We start from the raw sequence: 25,467 nt of genomic DNA, 5'->3' as shown, positions 1-25,467 counted from the left end.
TGAAACACGAAAGAAGTCCTTGTGCTGTAGAAGGAGGCTGAGACTGGAAGCTCAGAAGCCCTGTCTGGAGGGTACATCCTTGGTTCCCATGTAACTGCTGTGTGACTGGGCTAAAGGGCAGTGAGTCTGTCTCCCTTTCTATAAAGCAGAAACACGAACTGAATAGGCTAGTTGGGAAAACTTCATGGGATGATGGTGCATATGAAAGGGCCAGACCCAGGGCTTGAAATGTATAAATAACAGGCTGTCAAAAGGAAAAAAAACAAAAACGAAGGAAGCCCATAGATGAGGTTTGTAGGCTCTTTGAAACATTTACATATTTGATAAAGTTGTTCAAATGACCAAAGACAAAATCTAAGTGATGTGAACATATTTTCTGTAAAATTTTTTGTAAGCTGAGATATTACTTCATAATGGTCTATGGCAGATTGACTCTTGAACCTTTCTGTTCTGTTTGTTGGTAAATATCTGCTTAGGCACGTTGTGCAAATGCACTCTTCCATTAAAAGGCCCCCTCTTATATCTGGCCACCTTTGTCAAGTTTTGAATATGTGGGAGGGGTGCTAAAACCAGTAAGGTGATAGGTTTATTATGTAACTGAAGGTGGTGTGATCAAGCTTCCCAGTGTCACCCTGAAAACGTCAAAGTTAGTGTGCAGACAGCGATGACCTTCAACTGTGGATCAAGGCTATCGTTATCTTGTGATTTTAGGTACACAGAAGGGTCAAACAATTTAAGCTCTGATCACAGGTTTTCTTTAACACAGGACTGTTTATTTCAGACCAGTTATTTTTGAAAGTCATTTTCTGAAGAGATAAGTAGCATCTTATCTGAAATTTTTATGACCATTAGACAGTGTTTACATCATGCTGCCAAGGGTATGTACATGTGAAAGTGAATGTTGTCATCTTGTTTTAGCAAAAAATCTTGAGGTTTTAATATATCTATCTAATATGATGTTCAGTATTACATAGCATTCTGCTTTTTCCTAGAATTGAGATATAGGAAAGAAGCGAGCTGTCTTTTTGCGTGTTTTATCTTCTCATACTTTTTTATGCCTTGGAATGATAGGTGAATGGGAGAAAAGCCCTTTTCCTTCTCTTCATAAAAGAGAATGAGACTGTTAAAAAGAGGTCTGCAATAAAACTAGCATAATAAAATCAGAAATATAATAAGTTTCAAAAAAAGAAAAGTGCAGCTTCTTGAAATTAATTAACTAGAAATTTCTGACCACAAAATAATTTTTATTCTTTTTTTTTAAGCTAAAACTACATACAAATTTTCAGTATCTGGTTATGAATAAGTATTCATATGGTAAATGTAGATATCAGTGTATTAGGACTTCCCTGGTGGTCCAGTGGTTAAGACTCCATGCTTCCAACGCAAGGGGCATGGGTTCGATCTCTGGTTGGGGAACTAAGATCCCACATGCTATGCGGCCAGAAAATTTTGTTTTTATCAGTATAAGGTTAAATAAAATATTTGCAGTAATAATAGTTTACAAATAAAAATTCTAACCGAAAATTGTACTTTTTTTTTTTTTGAGTTTGGAGCTTCTTGTGGAAAAGGATTATAAGACATGATTCAGTTTTAAAAACTTGTTAATTCCAAAGGAAACAATTTTGCTTTACTATCCATAATTTATCTTTAATAAACCAACTTTTTTTTCCCCCTTCCAGTATATCGTGTGCAGTGTTTAAGAGCATGAGCTCTTGAGTTAAACTTCCTGCCTGGGTTAAACCTTCGTTTACCTTCCCTGTGTCTTAGTTTTCTTGTTTGTAAGATGGGGGTATTACTAGTGCCTACATCAGAGGCCTTTGTACTTGATCAAATGAGAAAATGCTTGAAAAACACTTAAAATAGGGTCTGGCACATTACTGAAGTGCTCAGTAAGTATTAACTGTTATTCTTATGTTTTGATTTGATCTTATACCTACATCTGCCTTTAAGATTATGCTAAAGACATTTGCTTTTGCTTAGGTACTTAGGGTTTTTTTGATTATATAACAGTGCTTTAGAAATTTAAAAATTGTATTTGACCCACTTATGTTATAGATGTTCTCTGTCCAGTATGGGAACTACTACACCTGGCTATTGAGCACTTGAAATGTGATTGGCCCAAATTGAGAATGTTGTATGTGTGAAGTGTAGATTTCAAAGACTTAGTACAAAAAAAAGATAAATTATCTTATTAATAATTTTTTAGCATTGATTACATGGTGAAATAATAATCTGAGTATATTGGGATAAATGAAGTATATTATTAAAATTAATTTCACCTGTTTCTTTTTACTTTTTAAAATGTGGCTCGCATTTTATTCCTGTTGTACAGTGCTTTATAAACAATAAGAAACATATTTAGGAAATAACCTTACTTTATTAAAAAAAAGTTCATTCATTCATTCATTCATTCATTCATGCTGCACCGGGTCTTACTTGAGGTATGTGGACTTCTTAGTTGCAGCATGCGAACTCTTAGTTGTGGCATGCATGTAGGATCTAGTGCCCTGACCAGGGATCAAACCTGGGCCACCTGCATTGGGATTGTGGAGTCTTACCCACTGGACCACCAGGCAAGTCTTGGAAATAACCTTACTTTAGAAAATCCTACTAAGCAACTATACTCCAATAAAAATTAGGGGAAAAAATCAGGTTAAAAAAAAAAGGAAATAACCTACATAACCTACTTCCAGTGCTTTTGTTTGTACTGTTACACAATGACTGCTTTAGGCTAAATTGTTATACATTTAGCTCCGTGACGTACTTCTCATCATCACTTTGTTTGATTAAATGTCTTCTATTATTATTATTATTTTTTAAGATTTTATTGGTGTGGTCTATTTTTAAAGTCTTTATTGAATTTGTTACAATATTACTTCTGTTTTGTGTTTTGGTTTTTTGACTGTGAGGCATGTGGGATCTTAGCTCCCCGACCAGGGATGGAACCTGTACCCCTTGCATTGGAAGGGGAAGTCTTAACCACTGGACCGTTAGGGAAGTCCCTTACTGATTTTTAAAGTATTTAAGTACATTAGTTTCCCAGATTACAGGAAAAGGAAAAAAATTGCTTATACATATCTTCATAGCTAACCATTGACTGTAGTAAAATGTCTTTGTAGGTTGGTAAAAATCCAATACTGTTGTACTGGGTAAATATATTTACTTTTAGCTGTTTAATGAAGTGAGAGACCTTGAGTTTTGTTTGGCAAAGATGACCTTTTATTATGCAGTTTCATCAGGAGCTGCTGGTGTTTGGTTGAAAGTGGTGGGGGTTTTCCCTATCTTGAGAATTATTTATGACTGGTAAGTAAAAACTTTTTTTATTGCAGTATGGTTGATTTACAATGTTGTGTTAGTTTCAGGTGTACAGCAAAGCAAATATCTTCATATATATATGCCACTCTTTTTTAGATTCTTTTCCTATATAGGTCATTACAGAGTATTGGGTCAAGTTCCCTGTGCTATACAGTAGATCCTTATTAATTATCTGTTTTATATATAGTAATGTGTATATGTCAATCTCAATCTCCCAATTTATCCCCTCCCCCCGTTCTCCCCTGGGTAACCATAAGTTTGTTTTCTACATCTGTGACTCTATTTCTGTTTTGTAAATAAGTTCATTTGTACCATTTTTTAAGATTCCACTTATAAATGATATCGTGTGATATTTGTATCTCTGTCTGACTTACTTCACTCAGTATGACAATCTCTAGGTCCATCCATGTTGTGGCAGATGGCATTATTTTGTTATTTTTTTAAGGCCGAGTAATATTCCATTGTATATATGTGCCACATCTTTTTTATCCACTGCTCTGTTGATGGACATTTAGGTTGCTTCCATGTCCTGGCTATTGTAAATAGTGCTGCAGTGAACATTGGAGTGCCTGTGTCTTTCTGAATTATGGTTTTCTTTACATATTTGCTCAGGAGTGGGATTGCTGGATCATATGGTAGTTCTACATTTAATTTTTTAAGGAACCTCCATACTGTTCTCCATAATGGTTGTACCAGTTTATATTCCACCAGAAGTGTTGGAGAATTCCGTTTTCTCCACACCCTCTCCAGCATTTATTGTTTATAGGTTTTTTTTTTTAATGGTTAGATTTTTTAAAATTTATTAATTAATTTATTGGCTACATTGGGTCTTCATTGCGGCACGTGGGCTGTCGCTAGTTGTGGCGAGTGGGGGCTGCTCTTCGTTGTGGTGCTCGGGCTTCTCATTGCAGTGGCTTCTCGTTGCGGTGGCTTCTCGTTGCGGTGGCTTCTCGTTGTGGTGGCTCCTCATTGCAGTGGCTCCTCATTGCAGTGGCTTCTTGTTGCGGTGGCTTCTCGTTGCGGAGCATGGGCTCTAGGCTCTTGGGCTTCAGTAGTTGTGGCGCGTAGGCTTAGTCGCTCTGCAGCATGTGGTATCTTCCTGGACAAGGAATCAAACTCAGGTGCCCTACATTGGCAGGAGGATTCTTAACCACTGCGCCATCAGGGAAGTCCCTATTGTTTGTATATTTTTTGATGATGGCCATTCTGACCCGTGTGAGGTGATACCTCTTTGTAGTGTTGATTTACATTTCTCTAATAATTAGTGATGGTGAGCATCTTTTCATGTGATTTTTGGCCATTTCTTTGTCTTTGGAGAAATGTCTAGATCTTCTGCCCATTTTTTGATTAGGTTTTTTTTTTTTTTTTTTCATCTTGAGCAGCAGGAGCTGTTTTTATGTTTTGGAGATTAATCCCTTGTCAGTTGCTTTGTTTACAAATATTTTCTCCCATTCTGTGGGTTATTATGACTGGTAATTTTTATTGAGCACATAATTCCAGAGGGAGATAGTGCTCTTGAAGTTATAATTATTTTGGGAACATTAAGTGGGGAATAATTTGTGACTTGGGAAAATAGCCGCAGAAAATATTACTGGGGAACATGTGTGCTAATTTTTAGTAACATATAGCTTTGTGTACCAGATAAATAGGAATAGATTCTGTATAGGATAGAGAGCTTCTCTTCAATATTTTCAGAGAGACCCAGTGTGACTGAGACAGAATTTCCTTGAAGTGAGAGGAAACTTAAGAACTGTGTATTATATTTCTTTCATTATACTCATTCAAAAATTAATATTGATTTGTGCACTAAGAAACTAAGTTTAGATTTTTGAGGATGAGTATTTAGATTAACATTTTTAAAAATTACCTAAGTAACACATTCTTACTGGAAAAGAATTAAACAGCTCAGATAAAAAATGTTCCATTCCTTCATCCATCCCTTTTGCCTTACATAGCTATATAAATTTAAAAAATATGTGTATACACACATATATATGTACATATATACACACTTGTATTTTAGTGGCATCTTGTAACATTTTTGCAGCTTGCTTTTTCATAACTTACTCTCTCCCTCCCTTCCTCCTTCCTTCTTTCCTTTTCTCCCCTCCTTCCCTCCCCACTCCCCTAGCCCCTCTTTCTTTCAGTACAGAAAGATCCCTATCTCATTCTTTTAAGCTTCTGCATAGAATTTAATAGTATGCATTTAATTTTTCGCATACTCTTATTTTGGACATTGGGTTATTGATATGAACATACCCGTTTATGCTTCATTGTAACAGAACATATTTAATATCAGTAAGTGGACAATTCACAATGAAGAGTATGATCAAAGAGAACAGTATTTCTTGAGGTTAAGTGGCATTCATTTTAAGGTTGTAGTTTGTCTGCCTATATTGTGAAGAATAGAATGGAGCTTCCACTTTCTGCTTCTCAGGTCCAGAAAAGGGACTTTACATTTATCCCTTTTTTTTTTTTTTTTTTTAAATAAGAATCACTCCTCTTTTTTAAAATTACTTAATTGATTTTTTGGCTGCATTGGGATTTTGTTGCTGCGCACAGGCTTTTTCTAGTTGAGGCGAGTGGGGCCACCCTTCCTTGTGGTGCCTGGGCTTCTCATTGCAGTAGCTTCTCTTGTTGCAGAGCATGGGCTTTTAGTGCGTGGGCTTCAGTAGTTGTGGCATGTGGCCCAGTAATTGTGGCACATGGGTTTAGTTGCTCCACGGCATGTGGGAATCTTCCCAGACCAGGGATTGAACCTATGTCCCCTGTATTGGCAGGAGGATTCTTCTTTTTTTTTTTAAACTCTTTACTGGAATATATTTGCTTTACACTCTTGTACCCATCTCTGAGGTACACCAAAGTGAATCAGCTGCATCTACACACATATCCCCTCCCTCCCACTTTCCCCTCCTGGCCCTCCAAGGCATCTCCCATGAAGTTGATCTCCTTTTGTTATACAGCAACTTCCCACTAGCTATCTCTTTTACAGCTGGTAGTGTAAATATGTCTATGCTACTCTCTCACCTCGTCCCAACTTTCCCTTTGCCCCTCACCCCAGCCCCGTGTCCTCAAGTGCATTCTCTACTTCTGTATCTCCACTCTTGCCTGTCACTGGTTTCATCAGTACCATTTCTTCAGATTCCATATATATGTGTTAGCGTACAGTATTTGTTTCTTTCTGGCTTACTTCACTCTGTATGACAGACTCTAGGTCTATCCACCTCATGACATATAGTTCAATTTCATTCCTTTTTATGGCTGAGTAATATTCCATTGTATATATGTGCCACATCTTCTTTATCCATTCATCTGTTGGTGGGCATCTAGGTTGTTTCCATTTCCTGGCTATTGTAAATAGTGCTGCAATGAACATTATGCTACTTGTTTCTTTTTGGATCATGGTTTTTTCTGGGTATATGCCCAGTAGTGGGATTACTGGGTCATATGGTAGTTCTATTTTTAGTTTTTTAAGGAACCTTCAAACTGTTTTCCATAGTGGCTGTACCACCTTACAATCCCACCAACAGTGCAGGAGAGTTCCCTTTTCTCCACATCCTCTCCAACATTTATTGTCTCTAGATTTTGTGATGATGGCCATTCTGATTGGTGTGAGGTGATACCTCATTGTGGCTTTGACCTGTGTTTCTCTAATAATTAGTGATGTTGAGCATCTTTTCCTTTGTTTGTTGGCCTTCTGTATGTCTTCTTTGGAGAAATGTCTATTTAGGTCTTCTGCCCATTTGCGGATTGGGTTATTTGCTTTTTTGGTATTAAGCTGTATGAGCTGCTTGTGTATTTTGGAGATTAATCCTTTGTCCGTTGCTTCATTGGCAACTATTTCCTCCCATTCTGAGGGTTGTCTTCTTGTCTTGTTTATGGATTCTTTCGCTGTGCAAAAGCTTTTAAGTTTCATTAGGTCCCATTTGTTTATTCTTTTTTTTTTTAAATTTTATTTATTTATTATTTTTTGGGGGGTACACCAAGTTCAATCATCTGTTTTTTTGTTGTTGTTGTTGGTTTTTTTTTGGGTTTTTTCTTTTAACTTTTTAAAAAAATTTTATTTATTTATTTATTATTTTTTGGGGGGTACACCAAGTTCAATCATCTGTTTTTATACACATATCCCCATATTCCCTCCCTTCCTTGACTCCCCCCCCACCCTCCCTCGAGTCCCCCCCACCCTCCCTGTCCCAGTCCTCTAAGGCATCTTCCATCCTCGAGTGGGACTCCCTTTGTTATACAACAACTTCCCACTGACTATCTATTTTACAGTTAGTAGTATATATATGTCTGTGCTACTCTCTCGCTTCGTCTCAGCTTCCCCTTCACCCCCCGCCCCCTCCCAAACCTCGAGTTCTCCAGTCCATTCTCTGTATCTGCATCCTTGTTCTTGTCACTGAGTTCATCAGTACCATTTTTAGATTCTGTATATGTGAGTTAGCATACAATATTTGTCTTTCTCTTTCTGACTTACTTCACTCTGTATGGCAGACTCTGGGTCTATTCACCTCATTACATATAGCTCCATCTCATCCCTTTTTATAGCCGAGTAATATTCCATTGTGTATATATGCCACATCTTTATCCATTCATTTGTTGATGGGCATTTAGGTTGCTTCCATGTCCTGGCTATTGTAAATAGTGCTGCAGTGAACATTATGGTACATGTTTCTTTTGGGATTATGGTTTTCTTTGGGTATATGCCCAGTAGTGGGATTACTGGGTCATATGGAAGTTCTATTTGTAGTTTTTTAAGGAACCTCCAAATTGTTTTCCATAGTGGCTGTACCAACTTACATTCCCACCAATGGTGCAGGAGAGTTCCCTTTTCTCCACACCCTCTCCAACATTTGTTGTTTCCAGACTTTGTGATGATGGCCATTCTGATTGGTGTGAGGTGATACCTCATTGTGGCTTTGACTTGCATTTCTCTGATGATTAGTGATGCTGAGCATCTTTTTATGTGTTTATTGGCCATCTTTTATGTCTTCTTTGGAGAAATGTCTATTTAGGTCTTCTGCCCATTTGTGGATTGGGTTATTTGCTTTTTTGGTGTTAAGCTGCATGAGCTGCTTGTATATTTTGGAGGTTAATCCTTTGTCCGTTGTTTCATAGGCAACTATTTTTTCCCCTTCTGAGGGTTGCCTTTTAGTCTTGTTTATAGTTTCTTTCGCTGTGCAAAAGCTTTTAAGTTTCATGAGGTCCCATTTGTTTATTCTTGATTTTATTTCCATGATTCTAGGAGGTGGGTCAAAAGATCTTGCTTTGATGTATGTCATAGAGTGTTCTGCCTATGTTTTCCTCTAGGCGTTTTATAGTGTCTGGCCTTACATGTAGGTCTTTAATCCATTTTGAGTTTATTTTTGTGTGTGGTGTTAGGAAGTGTTCTAATTTCATTCTTTTACATGTAGCTGTCCAATTGTCCCAGCACCACTTATTGAAGAGGCTGTCTTTTTTCCATTGTATATTCTTGCCCCCTTTGTCAAAGATAAGCTGCTTGGGTTTATCTCTGAGTTCTCTATTCTGTTCCATTGATCTTCCTTTCTATTTTTGTGCCAGTACCATACTGTCTTGATCACTGTGGACTTATAGTATAGTTCTTAGCAACTGTGCCACCAGAGAAGTCCCTTTACATTCATTCTTATTAAATTTTTTCTGAAGCTCTTATGGTTTTATCTTGTTAGATTCCAGGATTTTGTATTCTGATTCTGTCATCTATTTTTTAAAATTTTAAATTTGGATACTTTTGTTTAACAATATTAAATTCTCACTCATTTATTTATTTAACAAATGTGATTGTTCACTGTATGTGCCCAACAGTGTACTGGATAATCTATGGAATAGATAAGAGAGTAAAGCTCAGTCCTATCTTTAAGGGCTTAAACTCTATTGGGGAGATAAGCCTTTTAAATAAAAATTGTAATAGAAGGAAACAACAGTGATAAAAATATCTTCCAAGGATATTTGGGCATGAGAGAGGTAACTTTTATTTTGGAGGTTCAGGAAACATTTCCTGGGAGAGAGAGAAATTTGAGATAACGTCAAAGGTTTTGATAGGATTTAACATGGAGATTTAGGTGCTGTGTGTACTAGAAAGAGAATAATGTGAAGTTTGAAAATCAGTAGTGCTATTTCATATGCATTATTCATTACTTTCTAACTTATAGAAAGATAAAATCTACTTAAAAAATTCAGTTTATAAACTTTCATAGTTATTTACATCAGATTAATACTACCTAGTATTGTATTGTACCTTGTATTTTCTTAGTTACAGTATCATCTGTGTAGGAATCTCTTTACTTGAAACAGTGAAAGGCAGGGAGAATTTGACCTTAATGTTTCAGCGTGAAAGAATTCTGTAGTTCTTTGTTTTTTATTTCTAATTAAATTAAATTTTATTTTTTTCCACATCTTTATTGGAGTATAATTGCTTTACAATGCTTTGTTAGTTTCTGCTGTACAACAAAGTGAATCAGCTATATTTATACATATACCCCCATACCCCCCTTGCCAAACCTTCTTCCCACCCTCCATATCCCACCCCTCACAAAGCATCGAGCTGATCTCCCTGTGCTATGCAGCAGCTTCCCACCAGCCATCCATTTTACATTTGGTGGTGTATGCATGTCACTGCTACTCTCTCACTTCGTCCTAGCCTCTCCTTCCCCTCTGTGTCCTCAAGTCTGTTCTCTACGTCTGCATCTTTATTCCTGCCACTAGGTTCATGTGACGTTTTTTTAGATTCCATATATATATATGTTAGCATATGGTGTTTGTTTTTCTCTTTCTGACTTAATTCACTCTTTATGACAGACTCTAGGTCCATCCATCTCACTACAAATAACTCAGTTTTGTTCTTTTTTATGGCTGAGTAACACTCCATTGTATATATCTTTATCCATTCATATGTTGATGAACATTTAGGTTGCTTCCATGTTCTGTCTATTGTAAATAGGGCTTCAGTCAACACTGTGGTACATATATCTTTTTGAATTATGGTTTTCTCAGGGTATATGCTCAGTAGTGGGATTGCTGGGTCTCATGGTAGTTCTATTTTTAGTTTTTTAAGGAACCTCCATACTGTTCCTGTGGTTCTTTGTATGCCCCTCATCCAGTTATTTTTTATATCATCTGATTTCATATCTTCCACAAATTTGATAAACCTGTCTATGTATTTCTTTCTGAATCATTAGTAAAATCATTTAGTATAAAAGGACATGTAAAGAAACCTTTTTCAAAATTGACATGATCCATTATCAGCACCCTGGATACAACTTTTTGGTTTCTTCTGAATAGCTTTTCAATTACTTATGAATCTCAGAAACCACTGTTACTTATCTTGTACTTCTCCATCTTGCTATTAATCAGTGCTTCTTAATTGAGGGTGATTTTGCCTCCCAGGGGACCTTTAGCATATCTGGAGTGCTATTTTTTCATCATCACACCTGGCAGGTGCTGTGGCATCTAGTTGGTAGAGGCCAGAGTTGCTACTAAACATCCTGCAATGCACAGAGAGCCCCCTACAACAAACAGTTATTTGGCTCAAAATGTCAGTAATGCAGAGGTTAAAAAGTCTGCCACAGCCTATCGGGAGACAGTTTGGTAGATGCTCTGTTAAAGTCCAGACATCCCTGTTTGTAGTATTCATCACATCTACTAGTCCTGTAACTCAAAGAATAAATGATGGCTTAGGCCAGCATAGTTTAATCTCAGTGCATCTCTGTCTGCTTCTGTTAAATACTCTCTTTTTGGTTTTTGTTTGTTTTTTATTTTAATTTTTCATTGACGTATAGTTGATTTATAATGTGTTATTTTGTGCTATATATATAGCAAAGTAACTCAGTTATACATATATGTACACTTGTTTTTCATTATGGCTTATCACAGGATATTGAACATAGTTTTCTGTGCTATACAGTAGGACCTTGTTGTTTATCCATTCTGTATATATCAGTTTGTATCTGCTAACCCCAAATTACCACTCCATCCCTCCCCGCCCCACCCCACCACCCCTTGGCAACCACAAGTCTATTCTCTGTGTCTGAGTCTGTTTCTGTTTTGTAGATAAATTCATTTGTGTCATAGTTTAGATTCCACATATGTGGTATCATATGGTATTTGTCTTTCTCTTTCTGACTTTATTCACTTAGTATGATCATCTCTAGTTGCATCCATGTTGCTGCAAATGGCAGTATTTCATTCTTTTTTATGGCTGAGTAGTATTGCATTGTATATATGTACCATATCTTTATTCGTTCATCGGTCGATAGACATTTAGGTTGTTTCCATGTTTTGGCTTTTGTGAATAGTGCTGCTATGAACATTGAGGTGCATGTATCTTTTTGAATTATAGTTTTGTCCAGATATATGCTCAGGAATGGGATTGCTGGGTCATATGGTAGTTCTATTTTTAGTTTTTTGAGGAACCTCCATACTGTTTTCCATAGTGGCTACACCAGCTTATATTCCCACCAATAGTGTAGGAAGCTTCCGTTTTCTCCACCCCCTCTCCAGCACTTGTTATTTGTAGACTTTTTGTTGATGGCCATTCTGACTGGTGTGAGGTGGTAACTCATGGTAGTTTTGATTTGGATTTCTCTAATAATTAGTGATGTTGAACATCTTTTCATGTGACTGTTGGCCATCTGTAAATACTCTTTTTGACCTGCTCTTGATATTGTTGTGCAGAATTATTACCAAACCTATCTGCTTCTATATTTCTGTAGTTAGGGATCTACCTTTCTCTTTTTGGCAATTAGGACTCCATTTCTCTAATCTTTAGAGACGTCTTCCATTTTACATGATGATTCAAAGGTCACTGATATCCTTTAGCAATTTCATTCACAAATTCGTTTTGGCTAGAGCATCGTTATAAGAGCTAGATGCTTTCTTATAATCTTTTTTGCCTAGTTTGCTCTTCAGTCCTCTTTCAATATGCATAGTATTATGAGACCTGAAAAAAATTTATGGGGAGGGAGAATTGAAAAGGACAGAGTGAATATTGAAGCACTAGCGTAACTGGAATGATTATCGAGTGTCTGAAGCACCTTTGAAAATGAACAGACTGTTGTTTGTTTTGGTGACACATATTTTGTTGTCAGGCACTTGTGAAAGTATGAGAGACACAGAATTCTATTCCAGAATGCTAAGAAAGTAGGATTGTGTTATGAAAATGTCATTAAGTACTAATAAAACAATATACAGGTGATTTATACTTGGTCTTAACACAGAAACCAGCGTTGTTACGTCCTCTCATGTGCGGGGAAGTGGAATGTGAATGGAAGTGGGGAATTGCATTGCTGAACTACTCCTTTAACTCTTCTGACCAGTCAGGTTTCCTTCTATTGCCTGTTTCATGCCTTAGAGTTGTAAGAAGCTCTGGATAATGGACTGTGGCCAGTTATCCAAGCTTTCCCTCCCCTAACCCTGACCCTTCTTTTCCTTTTCCTGTAAGATGTAGTGGAGATGGAGGAAGGAGGTAAGTAGTAAAATGTTCCACTTTCTGCTCCTGTGTTGTTTTCTTAGTAATTGAAACCAGCTGTGACTTTCCATGGACTGTTACTCCTGCTCTGGTGGGGACTCTATGTGGTAGATAACATCACAGCACAAGCCAGTACTTTTTTCTCTTAACGATAAGTGTCATTACATACCTAACCTCACTAGACCTCACAAATTATTAAATAATTTTATTTTTAAAATATAACTGACTCCTTTTGATTCTAAGAGGGTTTATTAGTAAAGAATCATGATATCTCTAAATTTCTTGATTAAAGATGGGCAGTCTCAGTTTTATTTCATTATACTGAAATATATCTGATTCACCACATAAATCATACAGTAATTCACCACAGAATGTCTGATTCTCACACCACATAAGTGGTGCAAAGATGGTATGTGTAGTTTCTCTTCCATCCACTTAATTAACAAATATTTATTGAAGACTTGGAACATGCACGAACCTTTTTCTGCGTCCACAACCAAAATGACAGTTTGGATTTTTGACTTAAGGAAGTATTGAAAAGAAACTTAGTAGAAAAAGGCTCTAAAGACCCAGATTCCCTGTTTGATTTTTGACTTGTTGCAAAATAAATTATTTTTAATCCTCTGTAACCAGATTCTCTAGCATGGTTTCCATTTGGTTTCTGTGTGTTTCACACTGAAGGAAAAAAATCAGAATCACAAACTCTTAGCAATAGGAACTTCAGAATTAGATTTTTTTAGAGACCTGCGCATTATTTTCCTGCTCTTTCATCTGTAATCCTTCTAAATAAATGAATGTATCTAACTCAGAGTGGCAAAGCAATCTTCTCTTCCAGGCAATTCCTCTGCTGTATGTTGGATAATGCTAGTTTACGTGGTGATTGTTACCACATTTGAGGCTGTGTTGTATATAAATAAAAATAAATGTTTTTATAAGGAGTCAGATGTCCTGGGGGGAGATCCTGAGTGTTCAATTGCCCATGATTTTCAACTAGGTCAGAGAAATTTGACTTAGATCTATTTATCATTATTTTATTGTAAGTTTCTGGGAAGAAGAGAACATAGTTTTTTGCCTTTGGCTTCTGACAAGGCAGAACAAATTTAAGCTCATTAGAAAACAAGAACAAATGTTAAAAAAGAAAAACAACTATAACTTTATTTGGAATGTTTCATCTCTGCACACTGTGTAGAATTGTAAAATATTTATTTTATGTAAGGATGGTCATAGCAGCACCTGCTAAATGACGGTCTTTGTCAAGTGGCTAGTTGCATTGCTCTAGTCCTTAGCCTTTTTTGCCTTCTTTGTTCATAGTATGTTGGTATAGCCTTTGAAGTATCAAGGGCTAAAGGAGTTTTAAGAGCTAGTTCAGAAGTCATAATGTAGAGATAGGAGGACTGCTTCTTTCTTCAGGTTTTCTGGTGTTATCAAGGCAAGATGACAACATGCTTTCAGACATGCCTGTGAATTTATAGAATACCACATTTAGTTGCCTATCTTCACTTTGATGAAATCCTCTAAATTTGTAAGAAATGTCTTTATGCTCAGGATCATGAATGTACTTTCTTGGTGTTAGTTTTCCCCATGTAACTATAAGGACTGTGGAGAAGTGCACAAATCACAGGGCACTAAATAAGTATTAAATCAAGCAAGTCAATATTTTTTTCCCTTTTTGCATAACTGTATTTCACTAGAATTTCTCCTGCTTTCCAAGGGGGCCTGGAGAACCATTTATTTTGTGGTTAGTAGAGAAAAAGGGACCTCGTATATAATTTTTGCTTAGTACAATGAAAACATACTTGAAATTTCATGCAAAATATATCCATATTTTTTCTTGAAAATTACATTTTTACTCAGTATTTATGAAAATGTTTATAAAATTATGTCGGTATTTAGGTATAGAATATTTTGGGGATCTATATAGCTTGAAGACATTGTTAACTTAAACCCATTGTAAAAAGATCTCTTGTAGAGAAGCCTGTGAAAAGAAGCCCTCCTTTAGGAGTGATGTTTAAGGCTAACCTAATAGAACAAAGTGATGCACTTTTGGTTTTTTGCCAGCTTAATTTTACTGTTTTCATAAATTTTTTTGAGCTTTGAAATTTGGGCTTTATTTTTAATGACTGGATGAATCCATTGTATGGCTAGATCACAATTTATATAGCCCTTCCAGTTTTAATTATTTTTGTTGCTTACATTTTCAGTGTTCTTAATAGTGTGATGAATACATTTGTATATAAATATTTGTCAGCACCTCTGATTATCTCTAAGAATTACTATGCTAAAAGTTATGCACTTTTTTAAGGTTCTAGATATAGTTTGCCAAATTGCTTTCTAGAAAAGTCACACTATATACTTTATACTTTCATAGTTAGTGGTTGTGTTAGTACAAACATATCACATTCTCACCAGTATTGAGTATAGTAGCTACAAAATCTATGTGACTTTCCACAGATTTTCGGAATTATAGAAGGGAAAATCTTAAAAGACTTTGTCTGGTCCAATATTTTGCAGAGAACAGTGAATCCCAGATAATTATTTAAAATAACAATAGAAAGTCGAAGTTGGGTTAAAATTTTAGTTTTCTGGACTTCTGGTTCAGTATTGTTTTTACCAGAGAATACTGCTTTATTATTTATTGAATGTTTATTATAACATGGCGAGGTGCTATACTGGGCACTTTGATTTTTAAAAATCTAATCTTCCCAGTAACCCAAATGGTGAGTGGTTTGAAACTGTTTTACCATTTGTAGGGAAGGGAGCTAAAGAAGAGAGTGAGGGCAGTCTTCAAACACTGAAATGAAAAAAGATGAATTAAGGAAAATAGGTGGAATTCACAGGGAAGTGTTTTGGCTTAATATAAGGAAGAACTTTCCTAGAGAGTACAGTGGTGCTGTTCACCAAAGAAAAAGGAGGTCACGTTGAATTACACTGTTCAATTTTGAAAATATTTAAGCCCAGTCTGTGTTTGCCAGGAATGTGGAAAATGGAGTCCATGTATTGAATAAGAGAACTAGTTGACTAAAGATAATGCATTATAAAGAATGTGGTAGACAGACATGGAGAATGGACATGTGGACACAGGGTGGCAAGGGGAGGGTGGGATGAAATGGGAGATTAGGTTTTACATAAATACATTATCATGTGTAAAATAGATAGCTAGTGGGAATCTGTGGTATAGCACAGGATGCTTAGCTTGGTGTTCTGTGATGACCTAGATGGGTGGGATGGGGGAGTGGGAGGGAGGTCCAAGAGGGAGGGGATATATGTATACATGTAGCTGATTCACTTTGTTGTACAGCAGAAACATAACATTGTAAAGAAATTATATTCCAATAAAACAATAAAAAAGTAAAAAGGAGATGAAAGATCTTAAAAAAAAAAAAAAAAATGTGGTAGAGTACCCGGCATGGAGTTTAATGCTCAATAATAATAACTATTATAAACTAATTATATCATAAATTAGATGAAAAGATATCCTAAAGTCCCTGAAGCTAGTGGCAGAATAAGCAGAGATGCTAATAAGTAATGAAAGAAGTGAGCAAAGAAAAATGGAGAGGAGAGGGAAACTAAGACCAAACCTTTTCTGTCTCAGAAAGCCAAGGGGACAGAGAGTTTCTAGAAGACAATTTGTTGTAAAATATTAGATGCAGGGTAAAAAGAAAAAGTGTAATATACAGGTGAAAAAGATACGATGAAAAAAATGAAAAATCACCCACAATCCTCTATCCAGAGGTAAAAGTTGCTAACATTTTATTCTTTTCAGATCTTTGAACGTGAATTTAAAAGCATATCTATAAGTACATAGATGGGTAGATTCAGATATATCACTAAACATCTTGTAATCTCTCTTTTATCACTTAAACATTTGAATATCTTGATGTCAGTAAATGTGGATATGTATTATAATTTTCTGTTGCTGCATAGACTTCATTACATGGTTGAACATAGTAGTAGATATTCAAGTTATTTGTTTTCCCACTTTATGAACAGTATTTACTTATCTCTATCTTTGGTGCCACTGTCATAGTTGAGGCTTTTTTGTCTAAACTGTATTAGTCCCTTAATTTTTCCTTCATCTCCTCTTGCCCTTTTGCAGTCTGTTCTCCATACTTTTGAATGGACAAATGCCATGATAAGCATTTTTGTACATATATCTTTGTGTACATATATCTTTTGTTTTCTGGCCGCACTGCACGGTATGTGAGATCTTAGTTCCTGACCAGGGTCGAACCTGTGCCCCTTGCAGTGGAAATGCGGAGTCTTAACCACTGGACCGCCAGGGAAGTGCCTGTTTTGTTTTTAGACTAATTAGTTAGAGGTGGAATTGCTGAGATTTCCCTGGTGGTCCAGTGGGTAAGACTTTGTGCTCCCAATGCAGGAGGCCTGGGTTCAGTCTCGGGTTGGGAAACTAGATCCCGCATGCATGCTGCAACAAAAAGTCTGTGTGCCACAACTAAAAGGTCCCGCATGCCTCAGTGAAGATCCTGCGTGCAGCAACTAAGACTTGGTGCAGCCAAAAAAAAAAAAGGAGTGGAATAGCTGTGTCCAACTAATGGGTCTGCATATGTGAAGGTCCCATTTCCCTACACTCTTGCCAACAGTCTTTTTAATCTGATAGTCTTAGAAAGTCTTGATCTCACTAAATTTCATGCTAGTCTGTTACCTGTGAATATTTATGAGATTGCTGGAGAAAGGGTTAAGCTAGGGATTGCAAATATCTACAATACCATTGTTTCCCTTTCTGAGGCTATACCAAATAACAGTGATTGATCTTGCCTGAATCAATTCCTTAAGGACAGTTACAATATTTTGTATACTAAGGAAGTTCTTGAGTAAAGGGGGAAGAACTATGACAGAAAAATATAGTGGTTGACTTGGTCCATTCAATTCTGGGATTTTCTATTATATTGCTTGTATGCATGGCTAGGTGTAGTGGAAGTGGAATGTTACTGCTTTTGGCATTTTTAAAGTGGGGGGAAAACTAGCTGAGGACTGTCATTTTGCAGATACAATTTAATTTTGTTCTTTCCCCATTAAGGAAATCCTTTCTCCTCAAAGTACAGTTGTTGAACTATACAAACCAAGTAAAAACCAAACCAAGTAAAAATTATAAACAAGCCAAGTAAAAAATTATAAAACAAACCAAGTAAAAATTACAAAATTTAATAAGCTCTTAGATAAGGTTAGAAGTCTTATCTTATATACAGTATGTACGCTTTTAATTTTGCATTTACTACCTAAGGAGATGTATTGGATGTCTATCCTTAGGAGGTTCCAGTTTTGTGGTTTTCTTATTTTATTTTTATTAAAGCCAGGATATCAGCAATGCTATTTTTGTTCTGAATCTTCTTTTAAGGGCATTTTGTGTAATTTGTTAGACTGCTAGGGTAGAATAGTTTGTTGTTGAATGCTACTGGTTTGGTTATGCTACAGCTTAACTGAATCTAGGAATTAAAAATTGACAAATTGTAAATTATAAAAAATTGTTGGGGTTTCGATAATATAATAATTCATTATGTTATCTTAGAGAAAATAGAAGGGATTTCAGATTATATTCTCAATGGTTATAGTACTATTATGGGTAATTCTCATGGCTATTGTACCTAAGTGGAATGGGGATAATGTCACCTAGCCTTTGCAGAACCATCTGAATCAGGTGGCAGAGGCAGAGAAGGACTGGTTGTCAGGTAGGGAGAACAGATATATGAGTGACTGAACTTAGTCTGTTGACTCTTGTCAACACATGGATTGAAATCTGGTAAGTGTATCAATCCTTGGATGTGCTTAGCAGGATTGTTGAATGAATTTTTTATTTAATCTTGAAGGTAGGTTGGCTATAGTTGAAAAGTAAAACAAGTATGCTTTAATTAAAATTTTTGGTTGCAGGTTAAGAAGAAAACCTAGCTTGTTTTAAGCAAAATGGAATTTATTAGGTAGCCATTGTTGAACCTCATTGAATACAAGAATAAACCTTTAGTACCTTAGTTTAAACACATTAATTCAGGAAACTCATCAAGGGTAAGATTGGACCCACCTTGTTCAGGTGCCCACTGCTGGTCCAGTTTGTGACGGCAAGGAATATGGAACTATCTAATAAATATATCTGTGGTTATTGGAGGCCCTTGGAGGGTGGAGTGGGGTGTAAGTCCTTAGGGAAAGTGGGCTTATAGTGAACCGTATGGGCATCCTCAGAGGTGTCTACTCTGCTCTTGCTTTAAATAGTGGATTACTTTTTACATTTAGTACTTAGAAACCTGTAAGAGTTATTTATGCTATGTAAAGCATAAAGAACTAAGCTATAATTTAAGCTATAGTTTAATTGTAATATAAATATAATTAGAGAGTAAGAGTGAATCATTTTTGATTTTTTCCATATCTTAGGTGCTGTTTGAGATGGCAGCACCTAGGAATAGCACAGTGCTTGGCACATATGACCCTTAGCAAATACTGGTGGTTGAATGAGTGCTTGAGAGGAAGTAGGACCCGTTCATATGTGGCCTTGAACACCAAACTTATAAAGTGAACCCTCCCTCCCCTGCAGTGACCTAGTCTTCTTTCTTTTTATTGGATTTCTTTTGTTGCTAGGCCAAAGTAAAAAGCTTTTTGTCTTGAGTCACTGAATCAAAGAAAAAAGTTTGCTGAGGCCCTTTTGAACTGCATTTTTGGGGTCCTCTGCAAATACCACCCTAGTCCAAGGCTTCAGCATTGCTTCTGGAACCGTGTGGAGTAGCTACCTAAATGGCCTCCCTGCATTCGCTTTCATCATCCCTGACCATGTGTTCTCCAGAGGACTTGACTTAAGCTGAATTACTCACAACTTTGCTGAAAATTCTCCAGGGAATTCCCATTCTAAAATAAACCCTAAAATTCCTTCTGTGATCTACAAAGTCCTACAGGATTTGGCTTCTACCTCTCTCACCTTACTCTTGTGGTGTACTCACTTCATTGACCTCCAAGCACACTCAGTTGAAGGCTTTTGCACTCGTAGTTTCCATCGTCTGAACATTCTTGCCTGAGGTAACTTCATTTCCTGGCTCTGTTCAGATGTGGCTTATCAAAGAAGCTTTCTCTGATTACCCTATCTAAAAGAGCACCCTTCATCACGCTCTAATTCTTTCATTCTGTTTTACTTTTCTTCATAGCACTTTTAACTTGACAGTATATGTTTGTTTATTTCTATATCTGTTTCCTCTTCTAGGCTCCAGGCTCCATGAGGGCAGGGATTTTGTCTTTTTTATTCACTGCTGTATCTTCAGTGCCTAGCACATAATGGATGCTTAGTAATTATTTGTTGAGTACATGAGTAAATATACATGTTTGTGTACTCTGGGTAGTAATTGGGGGAAATGGTGTGTTACAGACTTGGCACTGGTAAATGTGAGCATAGCTGTTGAATGGAGGAGAAGGAGGAAAAGAAAATCATTAGCATCCCATAGCACTTGTATATTTTTTATGAAATTGGTGAAAGTGGTTGCTTTTGTAATTAGAATTGATGTTTTATCAAACCATATTTGGTTATATTTCATTTAAGATGAAGAAGATGACTTTGTGTGTAAGAAAGCAGCCTCTAAATCAAAAGAGAATGGAGGATCTACAAATAGTTATCTTGGAACATCAAACATGAAAAAGAATGAAGAAAACACTAAGACTAAGAATAAGCCTTTGTCACCAATAAAACTTACCCCCACATCAGTGCTTGATTATTTTGGAACTGGAAGTGTCCAAAGATCAGATAAGAAGATGGTGGCAAGCAAAAAAAAAGAGGTGAGTGTACTACATACAAGCAAGAATGTTCAGGATTTGTACCCATTCAGTTAATTAATAAGAGGTGAGTGAAATTTGGGTTTTATAAATAAATTAACATTTTATTGATGAAAATAATTTTCCTGTGATTATGGGTAAAATGTATTGCTATTATCTTGGAGGATGAGGAAGTTGGAATATCACACATTTAAGTTTTTAATATTTGGAAGTGGGAAAGATCTTTAAAATCCTAAGAATAAGTTGTAATTCTTAGAATTTAAATACTAAGAATGCAAACTTATTTTACTGTTGACCTCGGCCAGACAAAATTGGACAATATAATTGTTCCCAAATGAGGTCATGAATACATAACTTAGAATAGAGCCTTCCTATGCTATACTTGTGACCTTCTCTATTTTGGTTGGTGTTGGATTCATCTTTTTCTGGACGTTTAGGAAACAGAAATACAGATAAACCAATGAAAGTAGTTCCCTGCGTGGAAGCCTGCCAAGTGATGTGTGTGTGTGTTGATTTTGTTAGTACCTCCATTAGACAGTGTCATCTTTCTCATGTATTGGTTTCCTGGACTACTTCTGAAGCCAAGATGTTAGTCTGTAGGGTTTTTTCTGGGTACTTCTTTTGAACATTTCAATAAAAATAAGTGAGAAACATCTGTCTGTAGGATATTTGCTCGTTAGAAAATTGGATGTGGTCACGGAATAACCATGAACATAATTTTTTGGCTGGTGTGCATTGAGACTATTTCACAACTGATAACATTTATCTCTCTGGTGTATTTATTCAGCTACAGTTAAGAAAAAGTACCTTACTTTCAACTTAAGGTGTTTATGCTGATCTTACTTGATTTTCTTTGAAATGTAGCCTTCACAAAGTGCAGATGATTCCAGATTAAATGATGAAGCCATCGCTAAGCAATTGCAACTTGATGAAGATGCAGAGGTATTGGCATTTTCTTTAGATACCATTAACACCTCGATGTTGTCACTTGCTATTTAGTCTATACAGGCAGACAATTAGGATTGTTCTAGTCTCATTTTGGATTGAGCCTTACTGTAAGAGTTATGTGTAAAATAAGTTAAAATCTAATACTATATAAAAATCTAAGTTTATGTAAAAGATAAATGATGAGAGCAGAGGATAAAGATTTATTATTAGATTTCTTTGAATGGAAGCCTCCTTTAGAATAAAGTAATTTTTTTTAAAGCTCTTATTGGAATATAATTGCTTTACACCGTTGTGCCAATTTTTGCTGTACAACAAAGTGAATCATCTGTATTTATACATATATCCCCAGATCCCCTCCCTCCCACGACTCCCTCCCACCCTCCCTATGCCATCCCTCTAAGTCATCGCCCATCATCAAGTTGATCTCCCTGTTTTATGCAGCAGTTTCCTACCAGCTTCTGTTTTACATTTGGTAGTGTATATAGGTCAGTGCTACTCTCTCACTTCGTCCCAGCTTCCCCTCCACCCCCCCACCCCATGTCCTCAAGTCCGTTCTCCACAACTGCATCTTTAGAATAGTTAAAATAATTTAACTTGGTCATCTCTCTTCTCTTTTCACTATGGGCAATCTCATCTACTCCTATGGCTTTAAGTACTATGCATATGCTGGTAAATCCCTAAATCTGTCTTCAGTTCAGAGTGCTGTTGTAGTAAACCTGTTATATTCATTCAGTAAGTATTTATTGAGTACTTACTGAGTGTGTGGCACCCTTGTAGGTGTTAGGGATTCCCCACAATTAAAAAAATAATGTCAAGTCATTATAAATGCTATGCAGAAAAGTAAAGGAATAGGTACTTTGAGGGTGATAATCAGTGGGGTTATGAGTGTTCTATTTTAAATTCAGGGGTTAGGAAAACCCCTCTAAGGAAGTGACATTTTGGCACAAAATTAAGTGATAACGATGAGCCATGGGGCTTCCTTTCATCTGGAGGAAGATTTTCTCTAACCATAGAAAATAGCAGGTGCAGGCATCCTGAGGTAGAAATGTTTTGAGTTTGTTGAGTTTGGAAGAAATGACCAGCAGCAAATCCTGTTAAGTCATGTCTGGTCTTTGGTACCTACCAGAAAGACTTGGGATGGTAAGGAGTTTGGATTTTAGTCTCTGTGAGATGAGAAGCCATTGGAGTATTGAATAGAGAAATGACATGACTTTTGATGGATCTTAGAAGAAAATTATTCTGGCTGCCGTGAAGCTAATAAGCCACGGTGGGCAAGAGCAAAAGATGTTTGGAGACTTAGGGTAGGGGAGTAAGAGAAGATGTTGGCTTGTACCAGGGTGGTGGTAATGAAAGAGGTAGTGAGAAATGGTCATAGTCTGTGTGTGCTTTGAAGGCGCAACCTTTAAGTTGTTGCAGATGAATCGGTTGTAAGGTATGAGGCAAAGAGAAGATTCAAAGGTGACTCCATGTTTTTTGGCTTGAGCAACTGGGTGAATGGTGATAGCATTTATTAAGTCTGGAACACTGGTACAGGGAAATCAAGAATTCTGTTTTGCACATAAGTTTGAGGTGCCTAATAGGCTTCCAAATGGAGATGCAGAGTAGGTAGTTGGGCAGAGGAATCTGGAGCTCAGGGGCGAGGTCTATCTCAGCTGAAGATATTTATTTGGAATCATTAGCATTTGAATGGTATTAAAACCCGTGTAACTAGATGAGGTCATGGGGAGAGAATGTAAACAGGAGAGAAGTCTCAGGATTGAGCTCTGGGGCACTGTTAACAATGGGAGGTCAGGAAGAGAAGGATGATCCAGCAGAGGAGATTTAAGGAAGTGGCTAGTGAAGTCAGGAAAGCTTGGTATTCTGTGGAAGCCAAGTGAAAAAAATATTTCAAGGAGGAGTGTTCATCTCTGTCAGAGGCTCCAGATCTTGGTACCTGCTTTTTGAACCCGTTTCCTGTTTATTAGCTTAAGTGTCACCTCATATTCCCTAAACTATGTTAGAAATCCCTTATATACCCTGTAGCTACTATTAACATTTATTTAAGTGTCTTCCTGTATTGTAGACTGAACTCTACCTGTCAGGGCTGTTGACGTCTCAGCTGTTGTGACATCAGTGCTCATTTTAGTGCTTGGCAAACAGGAGGTTCTTGATAACAATTGTTGTGAGAGAACAAGATTCCAGTCTTCTGACGTATATCTGACTGTTCATGTTTTATTAATTTGGCAGTTTATAGTTTGGGTTTTCAGAATCTTTTCCCATCTTACTGCCTACACTGAATTTTATAAACTGTATATACAGTATCCACATGACTCAGGGTAGGACAGATGGCCTAGGTAAAATTGTGAAGTGTTTTTTTAGGGACCTGACTTCTTATCTGTCCAAAATGCTGGAGGCTTTTTCTTCCCTTTCCAAACCAGGTGTGGCACTTTGTATCACAATCCTTTATTTTCCCGTTTCTATTACATTCTTTCAGAATCTTGTTTGGGTAATTTATTAGTCTGATGAAGGACTTTCAGGGTGTTAATAACTGACTGATGATGTCTTTCCTAATTATCCCTCTAAGAGCTTCTATTTTCCTTTCTCCCCCCTCCCTTTTACCTTTTGGTTTATTCATTTAGTGAATGTGTGCCCAGAATTTAACACACAAGTCAGTGTGTTAAACACTGTCTGCTGTGCTCAACACTGTATTAAAATATAAGACTTTTGATCACATGATGCCATAATTAACAATAATTAATTTCTAATGGAAATATTTAAATTTCTTCTGTCTTCAGAAACATCTAGAATCCTCTTTACTGAAAGTATACTACATGGTGTGAAATTTTAGAAAAATGGTATAGAGTTCAACCAGAAATCCTTTCAGGACCACTGGAAGTTTAGAGTTTGAAGGATCTTTATACGATGAAGATTTTCATACTGTTTTTAGCAATTAGATGTGTAGTTCAGTTATGGTAAAGAAATATTAGGCAGCAGAGGGTGTATTGATATGCATCAAGAGGAGGCTTGGTTACTGAGCTTTCATCAGGCTTATACCAGTTTCTAAACCTTTTCTTTTGGGTTGGATGGATTTTGAGTTCCTTTCCTTTGTTTGAATAATATATTGTATTAAGCCATTTTATCAGGGAGCATAAAACCATTTAGTTTATAATGAGAAATATATTCTACTTCTCTTCTGGAAGAGCTCCATTTTACTGAAAGTAAAAATATTTGGAAATAACAGTGAGGGAACTGGAATGTCTGTGTGTTACATTAGCATATTAGGAAAACTTCCGATATAATGACTTAAATTTTCAAAAGTCAGGACAGATAAATTACTACTGTGTTGTACACCTTAAACTAATATGATATTGTTAAGCCTACTATACTTCAATTAAAAAATCAGAACAGATACATTTGAATTAGTAATTGAAAATAGAAGTGTGATGATATTAGTGCTAGTTACATTAGTATATATGTCTTACTGTTGTGTGCACAGAAAGTATATACTGTTCTTGATTTATTAGAGTCAATTTTTTTTGTGGCCCCCCCCCGGCTATTGTTTTCCTGTTAGGATAATGATTCTTTTGTGAGCTCTTCTTAGAGTTTTAAAATAAATAGAAATGAGAGATCTGTAAGTGTTGCATTGGGACCATTTAGAGAAAGCTAAAGACTTGGAACTTTACGCCCAATTTATCTATCATGCCTGCAAAACTAGAAATATATGTTCTGCAATCTAGTTTTGGCTTAGTGAAACAAACTCATGATACTCAACTATTAAAGTGAAAAAATGTCATAGTTACTTTCTGGAAAATGTTTTTCCAGTTTCTTTTAAGTATCATGATACAACCATTTTAAAACTTTTCATTTGCAAAAAGAAAAAAAAGTGTTGACACTTTTTACAGCTGGAGAGACAACTGCATGAAGATGAGGAATTTGCCAGAACGTTAGCCATGTTGGATGAAGAACCCAAGACCAAAAAG

General features: G+C 36.4%; 1 protein-coding gene across 6 annotated transcripts in view; it reads left to right on the top strand.

The window, feature by feature from the left end:
- The window catches only part of RFC1 (replication factor C subunit 1), a 77,794-nt gene that overhangs the window by 24,868 nt on the left and 27,459 nt on the right, over positions 1–25,467 (top strand). For all 6 annotated transcript variants that reach the window (XM_057728421.1, XM_057728422.1, XM_057728420.1 and 3 more), the window contains 3 exons: positions 20,331–20,563; positions 21,425–21,502; positions 25,390–25,467. In XM_057728421.1, coding sequence (XP_057584404.1) covers positions 20,331–20,563; positions 21,425–21,502; positions 25,390–25,467 — 389 coding nt within the window. The remainder of the gene's footprint in view (positions 1–20,330; positions 20,564–21,424; positions 21,503–25,389) is intronic.

This window comes from Hippopotamus amphibius, chromosome 3 (assembly GCF_030028045.1).
Source record: "Hippopotamus amphibius kiboko isolate mHipAmp2 chromosome 3, mHipAmp2.hap2, whole genome shotgun sequence".
Lineage (NCBI taxonomy): Eukaryota > Metazoa > Chordata > Mammalia > Artiodactyla > Hippopotamidae > Hippopotamus > Hippopotamus amphibius.
Note: the sequence above shows the minus strand (reverse complement) of the source record. Positions and strands in the feature narration are given on the sequence as shown.